General features: G+C 42.5%; 1 protein-coding gene across 4 annotated transcripts in view; it reads right to left on the bottom strand.

Annotated features, from left to right (window-relative positions):
* The window catches only part of LOC309863821 (uncharacterized protein), a 337,583-nt gene extending 315,201 nt beyond the window's left edge, over window positions 1-22,382 (bottom strand). The window contains exons 1-3 of one of the 4 annotated variants that reach the window (XM_082729051.1): window positions 21,898-22,357; window positions 20,755-20,999; window positions 18,026-18,286 (exon numbers count right to left, since the gene is read on the bottom strand). In XM_082729051.1, coding sequence (XP_082585177.1) covers window positions 18,266-18,286; window positions 20,755-20,999; window positions 21,898-22,060 — 429 coding nt within the window. In that variant the 5' untranslated portion in view covers window positions 22,061-22,357 and the 3' untranslated portion in view covers window positions 18,026-18,265. Of the gene's footprint in view, window positions 1-18,025; window positions 18,287-20,754; window positions 21,530-21,897 lie in introns of those variants that run through there. The other 3 variants (XM_082729050.1, XM_082729049.1, XR_014311278.1) reach the window with 3 other exon arrangements.
* Between the last annotated feature and the right edge of the window lie 2,687 nt (window positions 22,383-25,069).

The following is a 25,069-nucleotide window of genomic DNA, read 5'->3' as shown; positions in this document are numbered from 1 at the left end:
TTGGATTCTCCTCTTTAAAGCCAAAACGGTTACTGCCCAGTGCTCCATTTTCTTCAAGGTGCTTGCAAATTCATTCACAAAGGAGACTCATGTTCAAAGGAAGAGTGAGGAAAAGGTTGTTTAAAGCATTTGTGAGCAAAGCCACCACATGAAAGAAAATGCCTCTGCTCAAAAGTGAGGAGGCCATATTTGGGATCAGGAATGATCCTTTAAAAGGAGTAGGAAAACACGACCACAGTTTAAGGATCAAGAAATGCATGAGTTAATAAAAGAAAGAAGGAAAGAAAAAGAAAGAAAAGAAAAGCCTGAGTTAATTTATCCTAGAGATATGAAAACAAAAAGTCAAATACCCTCACTATATTGCTCTTAGGCTCATGTACACCATATTGTGCAAGAAAGGCAAAAGTAATGTACCAGATAGGATATATTTAAATCTCAGTTCCACTACTAACTGTATCCTGGTGTCTGAAACACAATTAGCTTAATGGTCAAATGATGGTGATACACTTACCTTGTAAGGTTTTGTGGGGATTATTAAATGAGAGAAAAGATAAGCAAAACACTTAGGTCAATGTCTGGCCCCAGTAAGTGTCAGATAAGTGGTGCTGCTGATGATAACAATAACAATTAGAAAGCAATGACAACAACAATGGTTCAGAAACACCTCAACTGGGTGGTGATCATGTTAACACTGGGGACAAAACAGGTACTTTAGATACGCAGTTTGAGTATTAATTAGGCACAGTGACATGATTTTAAGTCCAAGAACACTTAGGCTAGACAAGGCTGATTGCTTCCTGTGGAAGGGTTGATATCTTGAAGACCTCACATTATTCTACAATAATCCTAAAAAAGGATGCTGGCATTTATGTTTATCAGTCCAAAGGGGTTCACCCAACCCCCACCACTCATCATAGTATAAACAGCTTGCAATGTACTTGGCCACCAAATGTGAAATTATGTGATTCAGGCTGAAATTTTTACAGTGGGTTTGGGTTCACATTATTTTCAATTGTGGACTCATAAAGTGAAGTACAATTAACTTTTGTCACAAAATTTCATACATGCATAATTTCAGATCTCATAAAACGTGACTGTTCCCAGACAGGCCAAATTCTGAAGTCTGGAATCTCAAGCAGACATAGTTGTCTAACAAAAGCCATTCTACTCCCCAACCCCTACTCTTAGAGAAAACACCTGTATCTGAGAAGCCGATGCTCCACAAGGTCACATTTCTCAGCTACCTTGGACTAGCCATTCTCTCCTACAGAATCTACATGGTGCTGTCACCTCCACATTCTTACCCCTTCCCCAACTGGATACAGGTGATAATTTAACCTTCAGGGATGGCAGACCATCAGATGGAAGGAGTGTGGGTCCCTGACACTGCATGAAGAAAGCCACCACTCACAGAGAAACATATATCTTGGACTGGCACATGAGTGAGAAGCTAAGTTTTATCATGTTGGAGACATTATGCATCTAAAGGTCTTTTTTTTTTTTTTTTAAACAACAGTCTAGCCTCTCTTGACTAATACAGATTCCATAGAAGAAAGTTCTATGAAAGATTTGAGTCAATGAGACCAGCTGGGACCCTTAAGCAAAAAATGAAAAGAAAATCTAGATACATGTAATTGTGGTCCTTCAGGAGAATTCTTTAAAATTGAACAACCAGCCTCCACTACAACGTCCAGTTAGTGTATCTGACAGGTATTGCTAATAGAGGAAAAAAAAAAAAAATTCTGTATCCATCAGCTATATGCTAAGTTTCCCATCTGTTTATGTAAAAAGCCTAGGTTAGTTAGTGACAGTCTCCCTAGGTTTAGAGACGATTTTTGCTAAAGCTTTTGTCTCCACACAAATAAAAACTAAGAACAGGTAGTAATTTGAAGAATCTTTCCAAATAGCTGGCTGCAGGAGCCCACCTCCAAGATTCTCTCCTCTTGGTTTGTTGTCTCCTGCCACATAGAAGGGGACTGGTCTGTGTGAGCAGCAGGGTACGGCAAGCATGACACAGTGTGACTTCCCAGGCTAAGTAGTAAAGACGCCATGGATTTCACCTTCTTCTGACCATTTGTTTTGGGAGAAACCTGCTACCATGCCGTAAGGATACTCAAGCAGCCTTAAGGAGAGATTTGCAGGATCAGAGGCTCAGGCCTCCTACCAACAACGAGCACTAACTTGCCAGCCACAGGACAATGCCACTTCAGAAGCCAGTCATCCAACCCCAGTCAGGCCTTCATACCACTGCAGTCCTAGCTGACGTGTGTGGGCAGCAGCTCCCGGAGAGACCCGGATCTGGAACCACCCAGGTAAGTTGTTTGAATTCCTACAAAATGTTGAATGGCCTACAAAAATGCTTATGTGTGGAATACTAAATGCTTACTGTTTTTAAGAAGCTAATGGGGGAGGGGGAGTAATTTGTTACGCAGCAGCAGATAACTACTTCACTAGCTTGCTTTAGCGAGAGAAGGAGAAAGAAAGGAGTGGGAAAAGAAGGGGGAGGGGAGAAGGGGGAAGAAAGAGGAGGAGAGAGAAGAGAAACCTAGATAGTTCTCTCCCTAAGGCTGAAAAGCTTTGCCTATCTTCAGTTGTTTTTAATGCTTCCTAGAAGCCGGGTAAGGCTGTGCCAGAGGTCATATAAGTACTATATTGAATTTTCTTCAGCCCAGTCAATATGACGAAATCACTTGTATAAGAGACTCTTTCTAACACGGCAGCCAAGATTTTATTCACGAACTGGTTACTGGCTCATGTGAACAGCAAATTTAAAGGTTTCTTCCTGGGTGTGAGTGTGTATGTGCTGGTAAAACTGGGGGGGAAAATGGCTAATTGAACATAGTGGCTACTTCATTCAGGGAATCAGACACTATTTCTTAAGAGCCTCACATTTCATATAAAATGAAGACTTCAGGGCAATTTTATGCTTGTGGGGCTACACGGGACACTGAGCCTCTCCCTTCCCATGATTGAGAACCCTCATACAAGACTATTTCAGTTTTATCTTTCTTGACTGAGGGCACTTTAAAGGTGGGAAAAAAATCTCTCATTGCCTCCACATTGCGACTAGCTGGCTTGTCGGAAGTGTCACAGTGTTTGATCACACTGGCATGATTACTGAGGAATAGAAAGCAAGGAACTTAGGGTGGCTCATTTCTCTCTTTACAGTTTGCAGGAACCATCACTCGCTCTTACATTCTATTAGCTGACACGTTGACAAGGCCTAATAACAGAACCCCACATCAGAAAACTATATCAGGAAGACCCAGAATAGAACTGAATAAGACGGGGCCATACCTTATAATATACTACTAAGGTCAGAGCCACACAATGTCTGATGACTGTTGAGCAAGAGCCACCGTTCTGACCAGCTATCTGTGTCACAGGTCCAGTCTGTGGGGATTCTCCCTTGGAAATGGCTCATTTCTTTTTTTTTTCAACCTGATTTTTCAATAAATTGAAATCTAGCAAATATTAAAGAATGACAAGGTATTTTTATAGTAAGCTAACGGACCCAGTTATATAATTTCTATGAACACTGCATTACTTTTTAACAAAATCAATTTGTGTTGATTTTGTTGTATAGAGTCCTCTTTGCCTTTGAGGCAGCTGAGGCTGTGTAGACCAACACTTAAGCACATCCTGCAATGATTCCCAACCAGGAGTCTTTAAAGAGAATGTTGGGGTTCCATTAATCATCCGCATCACTGCAAAAAATGCAACAGTCCATGATTAAGACTGTCCAGGTTAAGTTAAACAGAGGTAAGTACTCTAGGCCTGGAGAACCAAAATAGGACCAATGCCTGTTTTTGTAAACAAAACTTCATAACAATGCAACCACATCCATTCATTTACAAACTGTGTGCAAGTGCTTCCAGGGGGACAACACCAAAGGGGAGACAGAGGCTGTATGGCTCACAAGGCTGAAAGTATTTACTACCTGGCCTTTCACACTTCAAGTTCCCTAACCCCTGAAATAAGATATCACACTTCTCACTTTGGGTTCAGGATGTTTAGACTGATGCCAGACCCTTTCCTGGCTATCTCATGTACACTGATAGTTAATTTCTTGGTTTAATAAAGTTAAAATAACAAATTAGGTAGATTAAATCTTTCAGGATTTACAGTGGAGTCTACAGAAATTTCCTTCGTAACCAAGTATTGCCTTTATTCATGCTCAACAAAACTTCTAAAAAATGAAATCTAGACTGCTCACACACTTATTCAACAGCTCTTAAACTACTGGGTAAGTTTAAGTAGACTGTCTTTTTTTCCAACATGTTTTATTAGTTGGTCACCAATATTTTCTAGGGTGGAATATTCTTAGCATTCTGTTGTGTTTTTAAGAAGAAAACATGTCAACTACTTCGGATACAATGTTTTGCTTGATGTGAAAAGTTATAAGCATGGATTAATCCATATTGTACAAGATAAGAAAGTGCTTGTAGCAAAATTTAATAAGGGCCTAACAACTGCAGGATTTGAACTCACTGGTTTGGAAACACAGTCTAAGGAAATTACTTTTCTGGAGGAGGATTCCCATCTTACACCTTTGAAGCAACAGAAAGAATCTCAAAGAGTATTAGTGTTGCTGTAAACAAAGAAAATACTCTGAATTCTTGGTGTAGAGAACTTTCTCCTCAGACTCATCGCTTCTTATTAGATCTGGCAAAAGGATGAATTCACAACTTTGGGAGTCCTGACACTCTATGACAAGGAGAAGAAGCCCTGTCATAGAAAAGGTTTTCCTTTTTCCTTTTTTCAAGGATTTCCTTTTTTCTCTGCCTCTTGTTCCTTCACTAGAGGGACACTCTGCTTTAACCTTTTTCTCAAAATAATATCCCCATAAAGTATACATAAAGTCAAGACCCAAAGGTCCAGAACATTCTCTAGATCAGGGTTTCTCAACCTTGGCACTACCGATCCTTTGGGCCTGATGCCTCATCACCGTAGGAGGCTGTCTCATGCACTGTGGGAGGTGTAGCAACATCCACGGCCTCTACCCTCGACACCAGGTGTACCCCACCCCTGACTGACAACCAAAAGTGTCTGCAGATACTACTGAATGTCCCCTGAGGTGTGAGGGGCAAAACTGTCCTCAGCTGAGAACCTCTGCTCTAGAGAAGAGTTAGAGCTTTAACTTGTCCGAAGGTGATTATTTCATTCAACCTATACAAACCAATACTTCATACAACTTGGACCAAAATCTGTTCCCTTCCATGACAAAGTGGCTATGCTTGTTATCACAGCCATCACTGCCATGTGACATGGAAGCCTAAGACTTCCCCCAGAAAACCTCTGTGCTAGTTTCTCTGATTGTCATCTTCTGCTGTAGTTCCCAGATTTCCTTCCCACAATGTAATCAACAGGTAGAAGGCATCCACAGTGAGACTCACTTTTCAACTCAGTGTTTTCAAAACCTTCCCTGATTCAACAGCGGTGACAGAAAGCCTCTCGAAACTGATCAGGGCAAAAAACTACAGGGCCCGCTTTTGCTGAAGAGAGTCCACTGTGATAGACGATTGCCTTACACACTGCACGTTAACAGAATTTCCTACCACAGCGCCAACAGTCGAATGTGGTTGTTTTCCTTGAGATCCTTTTAAATCCCCAATTCAATTACCATGCTCATTTTTCTGATGAATCATCAGCAGAAAGCCAGACTATTTTTTAGAGAGTGATATGATCCTCAGCCGGAACATTACTTCTAGAGGACTCTGCTTTACCTACTTGGCACTCAACACACAGGCTAGTCCTGAAGAAGGTGAGTCCTTGGTGCTTAATACAGCATGAAATTAACCCTTTGCAGAACTTCTAAGTTCTTAAAGATGGCTGTTCTGCAACTGACAGCGAAAGAAAACGCGAAAACATAAAGCTAAATAACGGGCCAAGTGCGTCGTGTTACTTTATTGTTTTATCTCTACATTTGATAGCCGCAAAGATGCAAATTTCAGCTCTAGGCCACAATTAAATTGAGACATCAAAATAAAGACTTCACATCTATTTTCAAACATCACAGCAGCAGTGAAATGTTAAATCTTTGGTATTGCTTTTCCCTCAAGGATTTCCTTTTTTCTCTGCCTCTTGTTCCTTCACTAGAGGGACATACACCAGCAAAGCAACATGTGACATGTTGACACTGCCACAGATACCAAATCCCTACAGAATTCAGGGACTGTGCCGTGAAGGAGGAGGTCTCTTTGAATTCCAAAATGGCCTGAAAGTCCCATGCTTACGCTGTCCCTCGGAGTGCTTTTGCAGGTAACATCGGCACATTTTCTGAGTGCAGTGAGGCTGGGAAGACACGACACCCACCTGTTGGCCGATTTTCCCTTAGTCTTGCTCCCTGAACATGCACCTTCCTGAGTTGCTTGAAGCCGTTGATAGCACAGATGCCACCATTCTGCCCTTCACCCTCAAAATATCCCAGTGGTGAAAAGGGAGCACTCCCTGATGCACGAGACTCTAAAATGAGCTCCAGCTCCTTGTCTTTAGCTCAGACATAGAGAAATAAGAAGGGAATGACTAATGGGCAATTATGGTTGCCTTGGCTACAACTCTAACTTTTGGCAGATGTATTAATTTTTCTGTACCTCTGTGTGTTTAATACTTGTTTAAATAGTACATAAAAATACTCAAAAGGTGTCAGGATTACTGGCCTCGCCATATGCCCTTTTTCTTTCTTGACGATTGTTTCCTGACCTGCATTCTCACTCCCCGGTCCAGATTATCTGTCACAGCTGGGATAGAGGAGACAGTGCTCACATCTCTCTCTCACCATTTTCCAAGCACTGCTGCATTCTGAAGATGATGCCTAGGGGCCTCCCAGCTAACTGGATGTGTAAATAAAAGAGTTTGAAATCACTTCAAGGTGTCATTCAAATTTTCATCCTAACAGGGAGGAAATTCACCACATTCACCCTGGGGCCATTTTCCCATCTCTTTTCCCGCTGACACGCAAGTAATGTGCTAGACAAAGGCACAGCAAGTCCCATATTAACATCTTTTAGGACTAACTCCCCAGTACTCCTCTAATCTTAAAAAGATCACTCTTCTCACTCATGAATGAAAAAAAGAAATATAAAAATGGTCTAAAAAGGAAGTTTTCATTATCCAGCTTTTTTTTCATGTCCTCTCTTTCTCTTAGTTATCTCTACCTGAAACCCCTAGTAATCATCTCGAACTTAAATTATATTGAGCTATATAGGAAGAAGAAAAATAGGACACCTTAAGGGTATAACTTGTAACTTAATACTCTTTATCCTTTACATAATTCAAAATTATTCCCTGCATTGTTGTTGCAAACATAGGGGCTTTGTGACGATATCAGACTTGGGCTCTCAGCAAGATCCCTCTGCCTGTGTGTTCTGACAAGTATCATCACCCTAATCCCCACAGTGTGAAGACAATCATTAGTAAATGGCAAAGAAGAGGTGTCAATGGTGCTTCAGCCACAGGTTCAACTACCCACTAATAAAGGCTCTGACCTTGGATAATAGAAAAGCCATCTCTTGGAACCACTTTACCAGAGACTGTTTTCTGTAATGGCCAAGGACAAATACCAAGATTCAGTGGAACACCTAAGTAAAAATAGCAACACCACTAGAAAAAATTTCTGAATGAGATCTTGCTCTAGGCAGCCTTTATACACAACAACATAAGTAGTTCAAAGATAATTTGTAAGTAATTCACCGAGAACATAAACCAAACCCTAGGAAGTCATAAAATCTTCATCCTTGTCAAAGGACTGGTTTCAGAGCATCTCAAAGGGATTTCAGTCAAAAACGGCTGTGGCAGGCCTGGAGAGCTGAAGTCAGTGCATGACATGGCTACACAACAGAATTTTCTGCAATGATAGAAATGTTCTAGATAGGTACTACCCAATGGGGGAGACTTTCAACTTTGAGCTTTAAAGCATTTTTAAGTGTGGCTAATACAATTGAAGAATTTAATTTTTAATTTTATTTCATTTAAATTCCATTTGTCTTTAAATTGCCACATGTGTCTACCGACTACCAGATTAGAGAATGCAAGTCTGGAAGCTGGTGGTGGGGCAGGGAAGGAGGAGAGGGGTGCTGCCAAGGACTGATTGCCTTGTCCAGGCAAGTGAGAAAGCACTGCCAGGAAAACCACAAGCCCAAGGCAAGGAGATCCCCACAGCTTCCAGGCCACCTCCAACTGAAGAGGAGAACCTGTTTCCAAGGCTAAGGCTGAACTCATTAGGAAAGAGGGCTGTGATGAACAAGAGACATCTGCCATGAACACAGGAAGGGGAGCTGGTGGCACATTTGTGGTGATTTCATAATGCCAATAGGGTGAGAACTTAAAGTCTAGCAGAAGTTGAGGGAAGCAGAGGAGGAAGCCAGGTTCTGAGGCCAGCAGATAGATGGCTACTCCAGAAAACAGACCGGTTCACAGTTATTTCTTTACTGCCCTAAATGGATGCTCTTGTATAAATATGGTCAAGCAGGGATGCTAAATATACGCTTGTAGCCAGGCAGCCATGGGGCCACTGATGTCATATTATATATTTAGCTGTTTATTTATCTATTGTATTTATTTAGGTATTTACTTGTTTGGTATCTGTCTCTCCCCCTGCTGCATAACAAGAGGGACCATTCTGGGCCAGAAAGTAGGTATTAAATAAAAGATGGTCAAAATGAGTATTCAACCATGTTCATCATAAATCTATTTGCAGGTGTCCCCCATGCAATGTACTGTGCTGGCATGGAGGGGGGTTGGGGAGAATAGCTGTGAAAAAGACAAACCTGGTTCCTAGCCTCATGGCTTATATTAAATAGCCAATTAAGAATTAAGAATATATGACACCATACTGGCAATACCATATTGACTTATGCAGTAGGCAGGGAAATGTGCAAATAAGGAAAAGCTTCCTTGGGCATTAAACTGAATTTTTTAAGGCTGAGTTGGGATTAACTGGGTGATGGGGAAGTGAAGGGGGTGTGGGGAGAACATTCCAAGCAAAGTAAATGGGCTTGGGCAAAGGATACAGGTAGGACAGGATAAACTCCAAAAGCTTAAAAAATAAACAAATGGAAACAAAAACTACTGTCTTTTTAACTTTATCGGTAGTTTTAACTTTATCGGTAGTTTTAACTGGATGTTATATGGAACTGATAAATACTGAAACCAATACTACTGTCTTCCAAAGGGCAAGCAAGGCAGAGGGGTAGGACAACAAGCTGTCTGGGTCGGTTCGTGTTGTTTCCAGAGTACCACAGCCCAAATTCAGCCCACTGGACCTCCCAGATACCTGAATCCACCCAATACCATCTGAGGACATCCTTCCCAGGAATGACCACAATCCTATGGACCCCAAGTTCCAACACTTTTAACTTTAATGAGATACTTTTCTATTCAATTTCTTAAGTAGGGTCATAGAAAACCACTGGGAGAAAAACTCATTTACCTGGTAAAGGGAGACTTACACACATACACACACACACACTGAGACATGTGTAAGAGTCTACAAAAGCCTTTGTTCATATACTACTGAATTTGTTTCTAGTCTAGACAAATCTTAGAAAAGTAAAAATATTATCCCCATTTCAGTTGACAACCCAGAGGTTCAAAGAAAATGTAACTTGTTCAAGAGTTCAGCTAGAAGGGACAGAACCAGAATTCAAAGTCACAGCACCCCAATGTTCCTACCAGCAGAATATAAGAAACAGTGCTGAGGATCATAGGTGATGGGAGGGAAGAGTGAAGGGGAAGAATTCAGAGAGGAAGACAAACCATGAGAGACAAGGAAACAAAGGGAGGGTTGCTAGAGGGTTGGTGGTGGGGGAATGGGGGAATGGGTGATGGGCATTAAGGAAGGCACGTAATGTGATGAGCACTGGATGTTATATGGAACTGATAAAATTACTGAACACTACATCTGATACTAATCATGTACTACTATATACTGGATAACTGAATTTTTTTTAAAAAGTCACAAGTCTCATTATCTTCCCTACAAGAGCAGTGTCTTTCCAACTGAGGGCCTCATGAAAAAGACTGAGTCTGATCCTTAGTGACACCAACCCCTCCAAGCATGGAATTTTTTGACTTTTTTTTTTAAGTTTTTATTTAAATTTCGGTTAACATACAGTATGATATTAGTTTCAGGTGTACAACATAATGATCCAGCACTCCCATACAACACCTGGGGCTCATCACAAAAAGTGCACTCTTGAATTCCCATCCCCTGTTTAACACATCCCCCCACCTACCTGTCCCCACCCTTCTGGTAACCATCAGTTTCTTCTCTATAGTCAAGAGTCCGTGTCTTGGTTTGCCTCTCTCTTTCTCCCTTTGCTTACTTGTTTTGTTTCTTAAATTCCACATATGAGTGAAATCAGACTGTATTTATCTTTCTCTGACTGACTTATTTCACTTAGCATAATACTCTCTAGCTCCAGGGCAGCTGTGACTCAGTCAGTTAAGCATCCAACTCTTGATTTACGCTCAAATCAGGATCTCAGGGTCCTGGGATCAAGCTCCATACTCTGTAGGAAGTCTGCTTGAGGCTTCCCTCCCTCCCTCTACCCCTCTCCCCACTCTCGCGGGCAAGTGTGCGCTCTCGCTCTCTCAGATAAATAATCTTTAAAAATGCTCTCTAGCCCCATCCAGGTTGTTGTGAATAGTAAGATTTCATTCTCTTCATGGCTGAGTAATGTTCCATTGTATATTTACCACATCTTCTTTATCCGTTTGTCAATCAGTGGACTCTTGGGGCTCTTTCCATAATTTGGCTGTTGTAGGTAATGCTACTATAAATATCAGGGTGCATGTATCCCTTTGAATTAGCATTGCTGTATTCCTCAGGTAAATAACTAGTAGTGAGATTGCTGGATAGTAAGAGAGTTCTGTTTTTAACTGTTTGAGGAAACTCCATACTGTTTTCCACAGTGGCTGTACCAGTTTGCGTTCCCACCAGCAATGCAAGAGGGTTCCCCTTTCTCCTCATCCTTGTCAACACTTGTCATTTCTTGTGTTTTTGACTTGAGCCATTCTGACAGGTGTGAGGTGATGTCTCATTGCAGTTCTGACTTGCATTTTCCTGATGATCAGTGATGTTGAGCATCCTTTCATGTGTCTGTTGGCCATGTGGATGTCTTCTTTGGGAAAATGTCTATTCATGTCTTCTGGTCATTTTTTAATTGGATTATTCATTTTGGGGATGTTGAGTTTTATAAGTTCTTTATATACTGTGGATACTAACCCTTTACTGGCTATGTCATTTGCAAATATCTTCTCCTATTTCACAGGTTACCCTTTAGGTTTGTTGATTGGTTCCTTTGCTGTGCAGAAGCTTTTTATTTCCATGTAGTCTCAGTAGTTTATTTTTTACTTTTGTTTCCCTTGCCTCAAGAGACCTATCTAGAAAGAAGTTGCTATGGCAGATGTGAAAGAAGTTACTGCCTGTGCTCTCCTGTAGGATTTTTCAAACTTGTAATTTATTTTTATCTATCTATTTATTTATTTATTTTTAAGAAAGAAAGCATGAGCAGCGGTTGTAGGGAGGGAGGAGAGACAGAGGGAAAGGGAGAGAGAAAATCTTAAGCAGGCTCCAGGCCCAGCACAGAGCCCAAGAAAGGGCTCAATCTCACAACCCTGAGATGGAGACCTGAGCTGAAATCAAGAGTCGGATGCTTAACCAACAGAGGCAACCAGGTGCCCCTCAACCACGCAATTTTTAAAAAATTATTTATTGAGGTGATTCTCATCCTATCAGTGAAGGCCCTCCCCTAAAGAGCCTTCTCCAGCCAGGGAGACCTCAGCAACTTTCTAAAACACACTTATTTCATGGTTGGAAGCTATAAGGAGCTGCTTTAGAAAGTTCTACAGCCACTTATTCAGAAAAGTAATGATACTTGTCCAATTCAAATTCAGAATCTTGTTTTGAACTATTTTTTAAGTCAATTTGGAGAGCCTGGAATCAATCACAGGGCCTCATTAGTTCTGAGATACAATGAGTCATTTTCAGACTCATGGATCAAATGCCCTAAAGCACTTTCAACTGTGTCAGCTCTCATATACTGAGAGTCTGCAATGATCCACGCACTTACATGTGTCCTCTAACCAGGGTGACCAACTATCCTGGTTTACCTGGGACCCAGAGTTTCCTGGGACAGAATGAGCTGGCTGCTCTACAGGCAATTCAATCCTCGTAATACTCAGGTGCAGTAAGGGGGACTTATCCATCACCATAACTGATAACAAAATTCAAACCTGTGCTCCCGGTGGTTTGCCTGAAGTCCTCAGAGCCTGCAGGATCAAACTGGGTTTGAACTGAGATCTGATTCCCAGGGGTTAGGCCTGCCCTAGCCCTCTAAGAAAACCAAAGCACCACAATTTAGCTGAGAGAGACGGACATCCCTGGGTACTAAACTGTAAATGAATACCTCAAACCTTCCACTTCTCTTGAGAATTCTCACCTTTCAACCTTATGAAGTGGAGAAGATCTTTTTAGGACTAAAATAAAACTGGGAGCACTCTTTTGCCTTAAGCTCAGTGTCCTGATTTGCATATCAATGCCAGCAGTGTTATTTTACCTAAGGCCTGCTTTTAAAACACCTGGAGCAGAGAAAGCAGTCTGGGCTGGGAAACTAACCAGTAAATTGTGGAGACCAGGCCACACCAGGACTTCATCAGGTGCGGAGTCACACCTGATGAAGTGGAAAGAGTAGGAGTCTGACGGCCTTAAATTTAAATTCTTCCTCTGCCATATACCAGCTGTGATACCTCAGGGCCAATAATAAGTTATTTGGCAGGCTTACCATTGAGCATAAAATGAGATCACCCAATGTGAATCTACCTTACTCCATGACTGGCACATGAAAAACACCCTGTAAATGTTAGTTCGCCAAGAAAAGAAATTCAAAATGACCCTTCTTTGTAATCGTCTCAAACTTCCACCAGGTTTCTGAAACCTAGACCTATGTGAAAATATTAGGTTGTATCAATAAGAAAACAAATAACTCAATTTGTTTAAAAAAAAAAAAAAAGCCAAAGATTTGAACAGAATTTTTTTTTTAAAGATTTTATTTATTTATTTGACAGAGAGATATCACAAGCAGATGGAGAGGCAGGCAGAGAGAGAGAGAGAGAGAGAAGCAGGCTCCCCGCTGAGCAAGAGCCCGATATGGGACTCGATCCCAGGACCCTGAGATCATGACCTGAGCTGAAGACAGCGGCTTAACCCACTGAGCCACCCAGGCGCCCTGAACAGAATTTTCACCAGAGAAAAATACAGATGGCAAACAGGCACATAAAAGGATGTTCAACATCATTAGTTAATAGGGAAATACAAATCGAAGCCATAACAAGATATTACATACCTACTGGAATGAATAAAATTAAAAATATGGACTATACCAAGTGTTGACAATGTTGTGGAGCAACTGGAATTCTCAGGCATTGATGGTGGGAAAGCAAGCTTGATCAGTACATTTGGAACAGCTATATGTGAAAACAGACTGGTAGTTTCTTATAAAGTTAAATACAACCCAGCAGTCCCATTCCTAGGGATTTACCCAAAACAAATAAAAATGTCTCTCCACAAAAGAAAAAAAAAATGTTTCTTAATAAAAGCCAAAAATCTATAAACCACCCAAATGTCCATCAACAAATGAATGGATAAACAATATGTGGTATGAAATATTACTCAGTTAAAAAAAGAAAGAAAGAAAGACACCTACTGATAAAAACATCAAAATGAGTAAATACCAAATACATTTTGTCCAGGAAATAAATCAAATGCAGAAGACTAAATACTATTTGACTCCATTTATATGAAATTTTGGAAAAGGTTGGGGACAGAGTGAGGGAACTGTCTGCAGAGGGATGAGAAAGAAGTCGTTGGAGGTGAAGGAAACCTTACACATCCTGTTTGGGGTGGCAGCTACACGGGTATTAGCAATTGTCAAAACTCACTGAACTGTACACTTGAAAAGGGTGAATTTTACTACATGTAAATTATGCCAGGAAACCTCACTTCAAAGAGAAAAATAGATGATAAAATAGAAAGGGTCTAACCTGGGGAGGAGGGCTTGCAATCCTGCAAAACAGGTGGCATGGGAAGTGTGGCAGGACAGACAGGGCAAACCCTGTCCCTGGTATTGTGAATGGAACTTGACCTTTGGTTATTGGGAAAGCAAACCAAGAAAGGGAAGTCGTTTATTAGTTAATGTCTCTATATTGCCCAGTCTCTTTCATTTAGCTACTTCTAATGCTTGTTAGGTCAACACTTCACTTTAAAAAAAGAAAAAAGAAAAGTTTTAAGTTTCCCCACTTACAAAGAACTTGGCTTGTGGTCTCATTTCTCCAATGGCCCTCCCAACATCCTACAGCATCACGATCTGTGTATCAGTGTGTCTCTGCCATGAAACTGTGGCTTTCTCTTTTCAAGTTTGTGATCGCAGCATCTGGAGGTGTACAAGGAGTGTGGACTGACTCTTCAAGGCAGCATTCAATATAAACACTACTGATAAGGGCCCACTTGTGCCAGGCATGGTGCCAAAAGAGTGTGTGCTCAGGAATGAACAGCTCACCCCCAGCCTATACCATCTAAAAATAAGGAACCCACTGTCCAAGGTACCTTCTCCTGCAGGACTCCCTCTGTAGGATGTAAAGTCCAAATGTAAGCACAGAAATGTATTGACATGTAGATTCAAAAGTCAAAGAAAATGCTTTAGAGCTTTGAACAGGAAAGCAACTTGCTTTAGTTCAGGGCAGACAAAAAAAAAAAAAAAATGTAAATGTATTTCATTCCAATGGGCATGAGTTCCATGGAAGATCTATATTTTAAAACATCAGAGCCCAATCACATTCATCCTGAGATTATCTGTTCAGCGGATGTGAAACGTATCACTGATTTCATTTCGTAAGTGGAAAAACTAGCCTGTACATAAGCCACAGAAGACTTAATTTTCCACTGTATTCTTTCTTTTCAAATGTTAGGAAATTAACACTAAAAAAATATTTCAGGTTCTTTAAGTGTATTTGTCTGTCTGTAGCTGTCTGGTTCTTGCCTTCTCTCTTTGCCTCTACATCTCTCTGTTGTTTTTGTTTTTTCTTTTTTCTTTTTCTTTTCTCTCCCTTCCCTTCTGCTTCCCTCTCTGTCTCCTGTCCTGCTCTCCTCCCATTTCCTCCTCTCCCTCTCTAGAAGAGTTATACCAGTTATTTTGCCCCCTGATATACACTCCCCTTGATCTGGTAACAGCACCTTGATTTTCCTCCCCAGGGACTATACCCCTTCCAAAGAATACAATTTGTAAGACCCTTCAACCTAATGCTTGCTCTTCCTTGACCAAGAGGCAGATATCTGATCCAAGCAAGATCCATTAGATAACCTTGCCCTGGACTTTGGCTCTTGAGTAGTGACAGAAAGGCAAAAAGATGGCTGGAATTTATTCTTCTTGTGTCAGTGCCTTTGAGAGACCTTTCCTCACTTTCTACAACTTAGATCTTCTGAGATCTCCCAGCTGCAGTGTTTCTCAAAACCAGTTTTATCATTTCTCCCTTGATTCTGCAATTACCTTACAACCTTACAATAAAATACCCTTTTGCTCAAATTAAAGTCAGTTTCTATCTCTTGCAAACAAAGAGCCCTAAAGGATACAACTTTTTAGTTCAATCATTTCTTTTTAAGTCTTAAAATGTGCCACCCACTTCTCCCAAAAAGCCATAAATGTCATCTGTAAAAGCAGGCTATGCATTTGCTTTATTATTTTATTATTTATTCTATTATTTTATTTTTGCATGTACCCCTGGGTCTTGGGCTAGGATGCAGGGGTCTTCTATCCTGGTCTTCCTTGGCTTTCCTGGTGAGAGAGGTCTGTTGACAAGTCAAGATAAAGAGTAACTCTTTCCTAATCTCCTGCCCACCAGGAAAAGACATCAAGGCCCACAGGACAAAATCAGGTCAATGAGTACCAGCTTGGCTTGATTGTCTGTACCACTTGCAGCCCCACAACCCTCTGGGGAACTAGAAATTCTAGGTGAACTTGGAGCCCCAACTCCTTCTCCTTTTCAGAACCTTGGATCACAAAGGTAATAATAATGATTACAATTATTAACAATTACTGAGCAGTCAGTACCTATGAAGCACTGAATTACAAATCATATACAGTTTATCTCTGTTAAGCTATATAATAATAACTGTTATTCCTATTTTACAGATAAAAATACTGAGACGTGGAAAGGTCAGGATCTTACTGAGATTAAGAGCCAGTGAAAGACAGAGCCAAGAGCAAATGCAGGTCTTTCTGATTTCACTCTTAATCAGAAAGCCAATACTCTTCATCACCATGACATCGTGCCAAATATGGGCAAGTTTCTGCTTCTGTGCTGGAAATCAGAGTTCACCTGACTAATACAAATACAAACATGAAAGGGCTTCCATTATTTTTCATGCCAGCAACAAACACCCAAGGGGTTAGGCATCAAAGTGAACTGTCTTGATTTTATCAATTGCCTTTTCTCCTCTACTTGCCACTTGAGACTTTGCTGTCCTCTGTGTACTGACAAACCCTTTCTTACCTGGCACAGGAATGTTTTTCAGGATAAAATAAAAAAGAAGACTATCACTCGCCATAAGTTAACAGCACTCAAGAGCTTTGCCAAAGTTGTAACTCCCATAGGGCTCACTGTAGCAGGTTGCAGAGCTCTGGGGACCTCAACCTTTGTACTTTGCAAGCTGCTCCTACTCACCAGAAAAAAAGGGGGGAAGAGTTAACCCCAATCAAATTGGGCTCTTAAATACTCTCTCAAAGATCTCTCAAGTATAAACAAAGTCTTAAACCCTAGAAGGATAAAATGAAAATCATCAAGATGTTCGTAAATTCATTCAACAAATGTTGACTGGACAAGTTGAGCTAATAGTACTGTGCCAAAGTTAATTTCTTCATTGGACTATACACAGCAGCATAATTAAGAAGGATATTAACATTAGAGGAAGCTGGGTAAAGGGTATATGGGAACTCTCTGTCTTTTGTTTGAAACTCTTCTATAAATCTGAAGTTATTTCAAAATTAAAGGCTTTAAAAAAATGTACCGACAGGCTGGGTAAGGGATTCCCTACAGCAACCTTCATAAGACTGCCAATTTAGGACAGCATGACTGTTGAAACGAGAATAATCATGTCCATCAGTGAAATATCATTGTAGGAACAGCACAGAGTCTCTCTAATTCTAAACCACAAGAACATATTTTGCAAACCAAGGCTTTAAGGAAAACTGAGCAAAGAAGTGAGCTTGGTCATGATAACTCACATCCAGGCCATAAACATGTACTTCACAGTAAATGGTAGATGGTTGTGTGGTGTGTGTGTGTGTGTGTGTGTGTGTGTGTGTGTGTTGAGGGGGCAGAGAGAAAGAGAGGGGAAGAAAAGGGGAGAATACATGAATGAGATGAAGCTAAAGCAGAACAGAAAGAATCATTTACATCACTCATCTGGGATCAGGAGAAGTCGTCACACATTTGTATAAGTAACTAGATACCACAGATGGAGTGAGTTCCTAGATGAGTTCCTAGTCCTCAACACAAGGACTTTAACTTTTCCAAAGAAAGTTTCAGAAATACCTATCCAAGAGTTATTCAGCATTAGCAACACATTTCAGAAATGTCTTGAATAGCCCTAGGAAATGGAATATCTAAGGCCTAATGCAAGAAAGTTTTGAGGATGATCAAATGGGTGGGGCGTGGGGAGCTCTTTCAAGGACAGGAAGGTCTCTTACTTAAGGACATAACCATGCAACTGCAAGACCAGAAGGAAAGAGTCTGTCCAGTTTAGAGAAACTCTTCTCTGATACAAGGAAGAAGTGCTTGAGATAATGGGTGAGGAAATACCCCCCCCAAAGAGGGGGACCAACTTGTCTTTGGATGTCATTGCAAGAAGAGGTAACTGGTTTTTGTAAAGGTTTAATATAAACCTGCCTCAAAGCAGAGAGGGGAGGCATAAATGGTTGATTTAGGTTCTACGCCAATTCACCAAATCAAAGCACACGTAGCATGTATCTGCTTTAACAGACAGGAATCAGGCATTGTTATTCTAGGAACAGAAAGTGCCAGTCACATCATGAAACTCTGGTGTAAAAAATCCTTTGACTGATCCAGTTTTCTAACCTTTCCTCCCATTTCAGAGACTTTCTGAGGATGTACAACCGTGCACCTGCAATTCAGGAGACAAGCTGATCTGGCACTGAGCTCTGATTTCTTTTCCAGTAAGACAACTGGGGTAATTTCATGAGAAAATAAATCATGGCCCCCATAGCAGAATCTGAAAAAAAAAAAAAAATGCCATTACTCCCCAGACACTTTATTTTGTGGGGAGGGGAGTTTTATTCACTGATATCCTATTTATAGTACCTTTGCTCTGAGGAAGATTTAAGATAAATAATAGAGCACTCAAAACTCATATTGCTTTAGTTTCATGAATGAAAAAAAAATTCAATTGCTCATTGCATTACATTTGTACATTATTGTATTTAAATCCTATCATGAAAATAGCCCCACTTCACCCCCCAAAAACTTAGTAAAACCACACTCCACTTTATCCCACTTTGTCTTCCATTTATATTTTAGTACAATAATTTGGTCAGACACCCAAAGGCCTCCCACTAATGAAAGCAGGATTTGCTAAGAAAGATCAATTTATAACCTGCCTTCGTACCCATGAAAGACAAAAAGAGTTATTAAAGTCTGAAACACAGCAACGGGCCTCAAACTCAGAAGAGGCATAGGGAGAGTACCAGAAGGAAACGAAGGGTTAACACAGCTGATTTCTGGCTTAAGAGAAGGATGCAACATGATTTTTTAAGGCAAGCACCTGGAGGGAAAAAAGTAATATTTTGTTTCCACCTCAAGAAATTGCAGACAAACGTAAAGCAAATCACATCAGTGGAATACTCAATTATCTGAACATGCTAATTAACGATATGTAATCAACCCGCTTTCAGGCCTTTCTTCACCTGCTGTAATTTCGTAGTGCATTGCCTTCCTTATTTCTCACAACCGGTAGAACATTAGACAGTCTGCATGGTGCATCAAAGGGAAACAAATAAGCACAGATTTTTGCTGATGGCAGGAATTTCTCATGCTCAGGGCATATGAACCAACAATATGGAAACGGCAGCACTGGCTGAATATTTTAATTATTCCCCACACCTATTCTGCAAAAGACACTTAAAGTTCGATTAGGTAATATGATACTCAGTAACCGTTATTTCATAAAACTGAGCACACACAGTCATTTAAAGTAGTAAATATGCAGTCATGACAGAATTAAATATTCATGAAATCAAGAGCAACCGGAAAGCTGAGGATATTAGAATATTAAAATTCATCATAGTTTTTACAATGTAAATCTTGTATGCATCCGTCAGACACCCCGGTTCCGTCTAGTGGATGTTCAAATTCCAGTTCCATGGTAGACTGCCATTTAAATTACAATATTGATTTGGGTAGATAAACAACAATGTCAATCCTTACCGCAGTTTCAAAATGCAAAACAATTTTGAACATTTGCAAATACCAACTTGTTAAGCGAGTTCGTCTCCAAATACAGAACAGCAACACTCAACGTGATCCCAACATGGGTCGGATATTTGTTTAATCCCCTAGCACCTTCCAGAAGGTCCAACAGAAACCAAGGCAATCTCCTAGAAGGAGGACTCATGACATGCAATTCTCCTCTAACCAGGCAAAGCGGCTATTTTTCCTGCACATTTCCTTAAGGGTTCAAAAGTGAGAAAGTATATTGACCGATCCTCCTTGGGTTCGCGTATCCTGATTTGTTGCACCAACTTTTTTCCCAACATGAGCAGTCAGTTTCAAAACGTATTGACAAACGCATGTGTACACTTTACACAGATACGACTAAATAACGCTAGCTTCCACAAAACGGAACTCCAAGCGTGAATGGGAGAAGACTATGCTCAGAGACCAAGCTGTAATAAATACACTCTGGTGATATTACCAAGGCAAGTATTTTCTATGCCATTCCCTTTACTTTGCAATTTTCTCAACAGAAGAAACATCAGCACCAGAGAATGATGGCATTTGAGCAATTTTATACTGGAATCCAATTACCTGAAGAACTCCCCTCTCCACAGTAAGAAGTAGCTATCCCCTGGTCTACAATGACACAGCAGGGCAGCAAAAGATTACCAGGGCTCCTCTGCTGCCAGGCACCTGGTCCCGGCCCTCCTAGCTAGGAGGGCGCCAGCTGAGGAGGAGGACCTGGAGTTGAGAGCTGGGTTCGGCAGCGCTCTCCATTCTGCAAATGAGCCAAACTTTGCTCCCATTGTTGCCATTTTAAGGTTGATGTCACCTCCCTCCAAGGAGTCTTGGAAGCCACTTGGCAGCTCCCGAAGGCACGCTTCCCCTTGACCTACATCATCTAAATAAGCCTTGGTTATACTGTGTGGGCAAGCAAAGGTCTCTCCACACGGCTCTCCGGAGGTGCCGTGCTCTACCCCGGGCATCACACCGCATGTACCAGACTTTTCTCGGCACACACCTCCGAATACGGAAACCAGGACAGACTCCCGCACACGCCTTCCAGTTCGGAAAGTCACTCTCTCCCATCGACTCCCCTCAACCGCACACCTTCCCCACATCTGCAACCCCCACCACCACACAAACGAGGGGAGGGGGTGGGGGAGCGGAGGGGTTAAAGTGACAGCCACTACTAGAGATCCTCGGTTTTGTTCGAAAGGTGTCACAGCTCCAGCACTGTGGACCTACCTTGCTCTCTCCTTTCTCCCTGCTGGGTCTCGCCTCGGGATCGTCGCTGTCCTCCGCGCCTGCACTCTCACCGCCGGGCACTTCATCCTGAGCCAGCGGCTGCTGCTGCGGCTGCGGCTGGGGCTGGGGCTGGGGCTGGGGCGGCTGTGGCGGCGCCTGGCAGGCTCCGCCAGCCCCCTGGGAGCGGGGGATGGGCTCCGGGCGCGGAGAAACTCCCTCAACATCCATCTCCATCTTCCCATTCACTGGAGGGCAAGACAAAAGCGGAGCGGGGACTTGGCAGCGGCGCCCGGCGGCTCCTCAGCTGCCCGTGGCACGCATGGCTCGCCGAGGAGGGGCCGCCTCCCGCGCGCCCTCCCTCCTGCCGCCCTTCGCCCGCGCTCCCCGCAGCTCCGCTCGCCCGCTCGGCTCGGGCGCTGGCGGCGTCTGGGCCGGGGCGCGCGGGGAGCGGGGGGCCGCGTGTCCTTGGAGCGGTGGCCTTCGGGCGCCCCCGGCAGCCCCGCTAAGCAGAGCGCATCCCGGCGGCGGCGGCGGCGGTGGCGGCGGCGACGCCTCCCAGCCGCGCGCCCAGCCCCGGGGCCGCCCGGGGACTTGCTCTCCAGCCGGGCCTCCAGATTCGCGGTGCTTTCCAGCCTCTCCTGGGGCCCCTCGGCGTCTCCCCTCCCCTCCAACCTTCGGAACAAAGTTACTGGAAGAACGGCCGGGCGATACGGACAAGGACTAGGGGCTGCCAGGTGCGAGTGAAGCCCTACCATCCCCGCCCGCTGACCAAGCGCCGACCCCTCACCTTTGCCCTCGCCCCGGCGCCGAGGAGCCGAGGAAAGGAGGGGTTTCCGACCTGCGCCAGGTGGTGGCGGGGAGGACCGGCGGGAGGGGCAGCATGCGGAAGGCTGGGTGCTGGTGCGCCCACCCCTGAGCCCCCGCGCCCCCCACCTCCGCGCGGGCCCGGCCCCCCGCCCCGCCCCCCGCGCCGAGCGTGTCTCCGGGGTCAGCCCTCCGGAGCGTGCGTGAGTGGGTCCCCGGGCTCCCGCTCCTCGGTCTGCTCCGCCGCCGCCGGCTCCGCGCCACACAGCCCCGCGCTAGAGAACTGGAGTGAAGAAGCTGCGGAGCCGGCGGCCAGCTCCGGGCAGAAAATCGACCTACCCTCGCCTCCGGCCCGATCGCGGGCGGGAACCGGGAAGGGGTGGGGCCCCGCGTGGACCGCGAGGACGCGAGGCTCGCAGCGCGCGGGAGTTGGGCGTAAAGGTCGGCCAGAGAGGGTCGATGGGGGAGGTGGAGGGCGAAGCGAGAAGTCGCTGCCAGGCATTGACTGCAGCGTGCCCCGGGGTGGGCGCCAACTGGGCGCCGCCGCTCCCAAGTGGTGAGCTCTCCTGTGCTGGAAGAGCGTCCTCCGCAGGGCAGGTCTCCAGGAGGTTCCGGTGGTGACCCCAGGCGGGGCAACGAGCTGCGTCTGCAAATATAGGTAGATAAAGGTGACAAGGGTAGACTTGGAAATTCTTAAATCGGGGCTCACCGACAGTCAGGTGATCAGCATGACTTCTAAATTTATCACCACTTGGTCCTGGGGAGTAGCTTTCAACTTCGCGGGAACTGCTAACTGCAACTCTGTACGTCCAGGAGGGACCCTTCAGCAGCTATGAAGAGAAATAGCAGGTTATTAAGAACCTGTTTAATATTAAATAGAGCCCATTGTTCTGGGCTTTGAGTTCCATAATGCCCCCAAATGGATCAGCAGATAAATGAACTATTCATGCATTTCTTAGCAGAGGGTGGCCTTTTTTCCATAACATATAATGTATCACAGATAACGCTTACCTAATGAAACTAGAAAATTGCATTGTTCCTGACTGCTTTGCATTAACTTAAGACAACTTTTCCACATAAAGACACTGTCTCAGTAGATGCAATTACACAAGAACACATCATTAGGTCCTATCCTTCAATGCAATCTCTTAATCTCTGACTCTGCGTGTAAATGTGACAGAAATTAATTGCCACTTTAATTTAATCGGTGTAGACAGCCGATCTGGATATTGCAATGTGAACATGCTTTCGCAGAGAAAAAAGTTTGGGAACTGAATTACTCATATGCTTCTCTTCAGAATTTCTAAAAACCAAATTTCAAGCTCATTTTCTAAGTTGGGAACTTATAAAAAATAAAATATGCTTGCATTAGTCTGCAATTCACTGTATGGCATATGACCCTTTATGTTGTAAGACATCAGCCAGAAACATACATTGTAATAAATCAATTCTTGTCGTATTTTTATAACAGTAAATTACATTATGTGTGTAAAGTGCTTAGTAGAGTGCGTTAGTGCATAGTGAGCACTCCACAATCATTGCCTGTTAAGCTGAAAATAATAAGATGATAGAAATGCACTGTGAGCACTCATCTGAGGACCTCGATTTCGGAAGAAATTGCCAGTTTAATATTTTTTATATAAGTTATTCTAAAAGATATTTTGTATTTTCGAAGAATGAAACCCCTTCTGAAGACAAAAAAAAAAAGTCAGTGTGGTGTTTTATGCAATAAAGTTTTGAATCTGTCAGATTTTCTTTCCCCAGCGTAGAAGTAAAAATTATATGTCAGGTCCAACATGAGCTCGAACAGCTGACTGGTAAGTTATTACTCTTACATGCTTGTCACTTCCAAATGTGTTTGTGAACTTCTTTCAAGTCTTAAATGAAGATTAAATCAAAATAAAGATACAATGCTTTAACTAAATTCGTTCTAAATTTAGCCACATGCTTGTAAAGAGTCCCCCTGTTAAATGCAAATATTTTTCTTTCTCTGCCCTTCTATTTTTTGGGGACACAGATTTTTTTTCTTTTTTGCATCTGTCATAAGTAAATATGGGCTCAGAAAATATATTACATCTCAAAACTGTTGATTGCACCTAATTATGCATGTAAATTGCTACTTCAAGCATGCAGACAGCTTGCAACATTTTGAAAATTTTGCCCTAGTAGTCATCTGAGGTATTTGTGTTACTATTTTGCTTTTGCCTTAAATGACTTCATTTTCCGATTAGCCTCCCGATAATGATGGATCTATGAATAATTTTGACCTTTTGATGTCTCTCTTTTAGATGATTCAAATTAGCAGATCAGCACTTTGAACAAAATCAACCTTCTTATTGTTTATACCAGACCATTTGATGTTTTGAGTCATAGAAAAGAGAGTTTTCAAAAAGGTGTCCTGAAAGAAACATCTAACCCCTTGCTACTGAAAATGTGGTCAATGGCGCTTTAGCATCCCAACACCTGAATTGTTAGAAACACAGTCTCAGGCCCCATTCCAGACTTACTGCATCACAGTCTGCATTTTAACATGATCCCCCAAGGGATTCCTACCACATGCAAGTTCGAGAAGCACCTTTCTAATACATCACATAGTTGGCCTTTCAACATCTTAATTATCTTTGGCACTATTCCCCTAAAATATTCTGGGAGAGACTTACTAGGAAAACACAATCACAGAAACTTTTTTTCCACCTTGGTCAAGACATTATTGTCCCTCCTTGCCTTCCCTTGCAGGATCTTAGTGCTGCATAATGAGAAGTTATGTAAATTAAGAATGTAACTATGTTGTATATCTGGTAATGGATTAGAAGTATACAATTTTTTCACATCAAAAGGCATTAACCTAAAAAGAGAAGAGCAATTTATCTTGAATAATAAATTTTATGCAAACATGTGGAACTAGTTCCTTTAGCTTTGGTTATTTTTGACCTGCTTGAGACTTGAAAGTCCACAGTTTCCTCTCTGCCTGGATTATTGATACATTCTGTTACCATGAAAGCAGAAACCACCAAGTTTGGGTCTGTGCAATGACTATCTAATAAAGCTTTAGTAATTTGGCATAAAGATGGACTAAACTATATGTCTCAGTATTTTTAGGAACTAACAGAACTTGTTACTTGAAAGAATTTCTCTAAAGTGCATATAGGTAGAGCAATAAACTGTTACTTTGAAAGGCTGTCAAGTACAGTAGTTCTCACCTTTAATGTATATGGTATACCTGGGGAAAGCTGTTGAAAATGCAGGTCATGATTCAGCAGGACAGGATCTAGGCCAGAGAATATGCATTTCTTACAAACTTCTAGGTGAAGTCAGGGCTTTAGGTCCTCAGACCTAACAGAGCTGCTTTATCGTCACTAATGATTCTTACATTTTAATCACCGGGAGAGTGATCACTTGGAGATATTTTAAATCTATCATGCCCAGACTACCCGCTTCCAGACAAATCTGATCCGAATCTTTGGAGGTGAGAGCTAGGCATCAGTGGTTTTTAAACCTACCCAAGTAGTAA

Source organism: Mustela nivalis (assembly GCF_964662115.1).
Source record: "Mustela nivalis genome assembly, chromosome: 1".
NCBI classification, from domain to species: Eukaryota; Metazoa; Chordata; class Mammalia; order Carnivora; family Mustelidae; genus Mustela; species Mustela nivalis.
The sequence above is the reverse complement of the archived record's forward strand: the minus strand, read 5'-3'. Positions and strand labels throughout refer to the sequence as shown.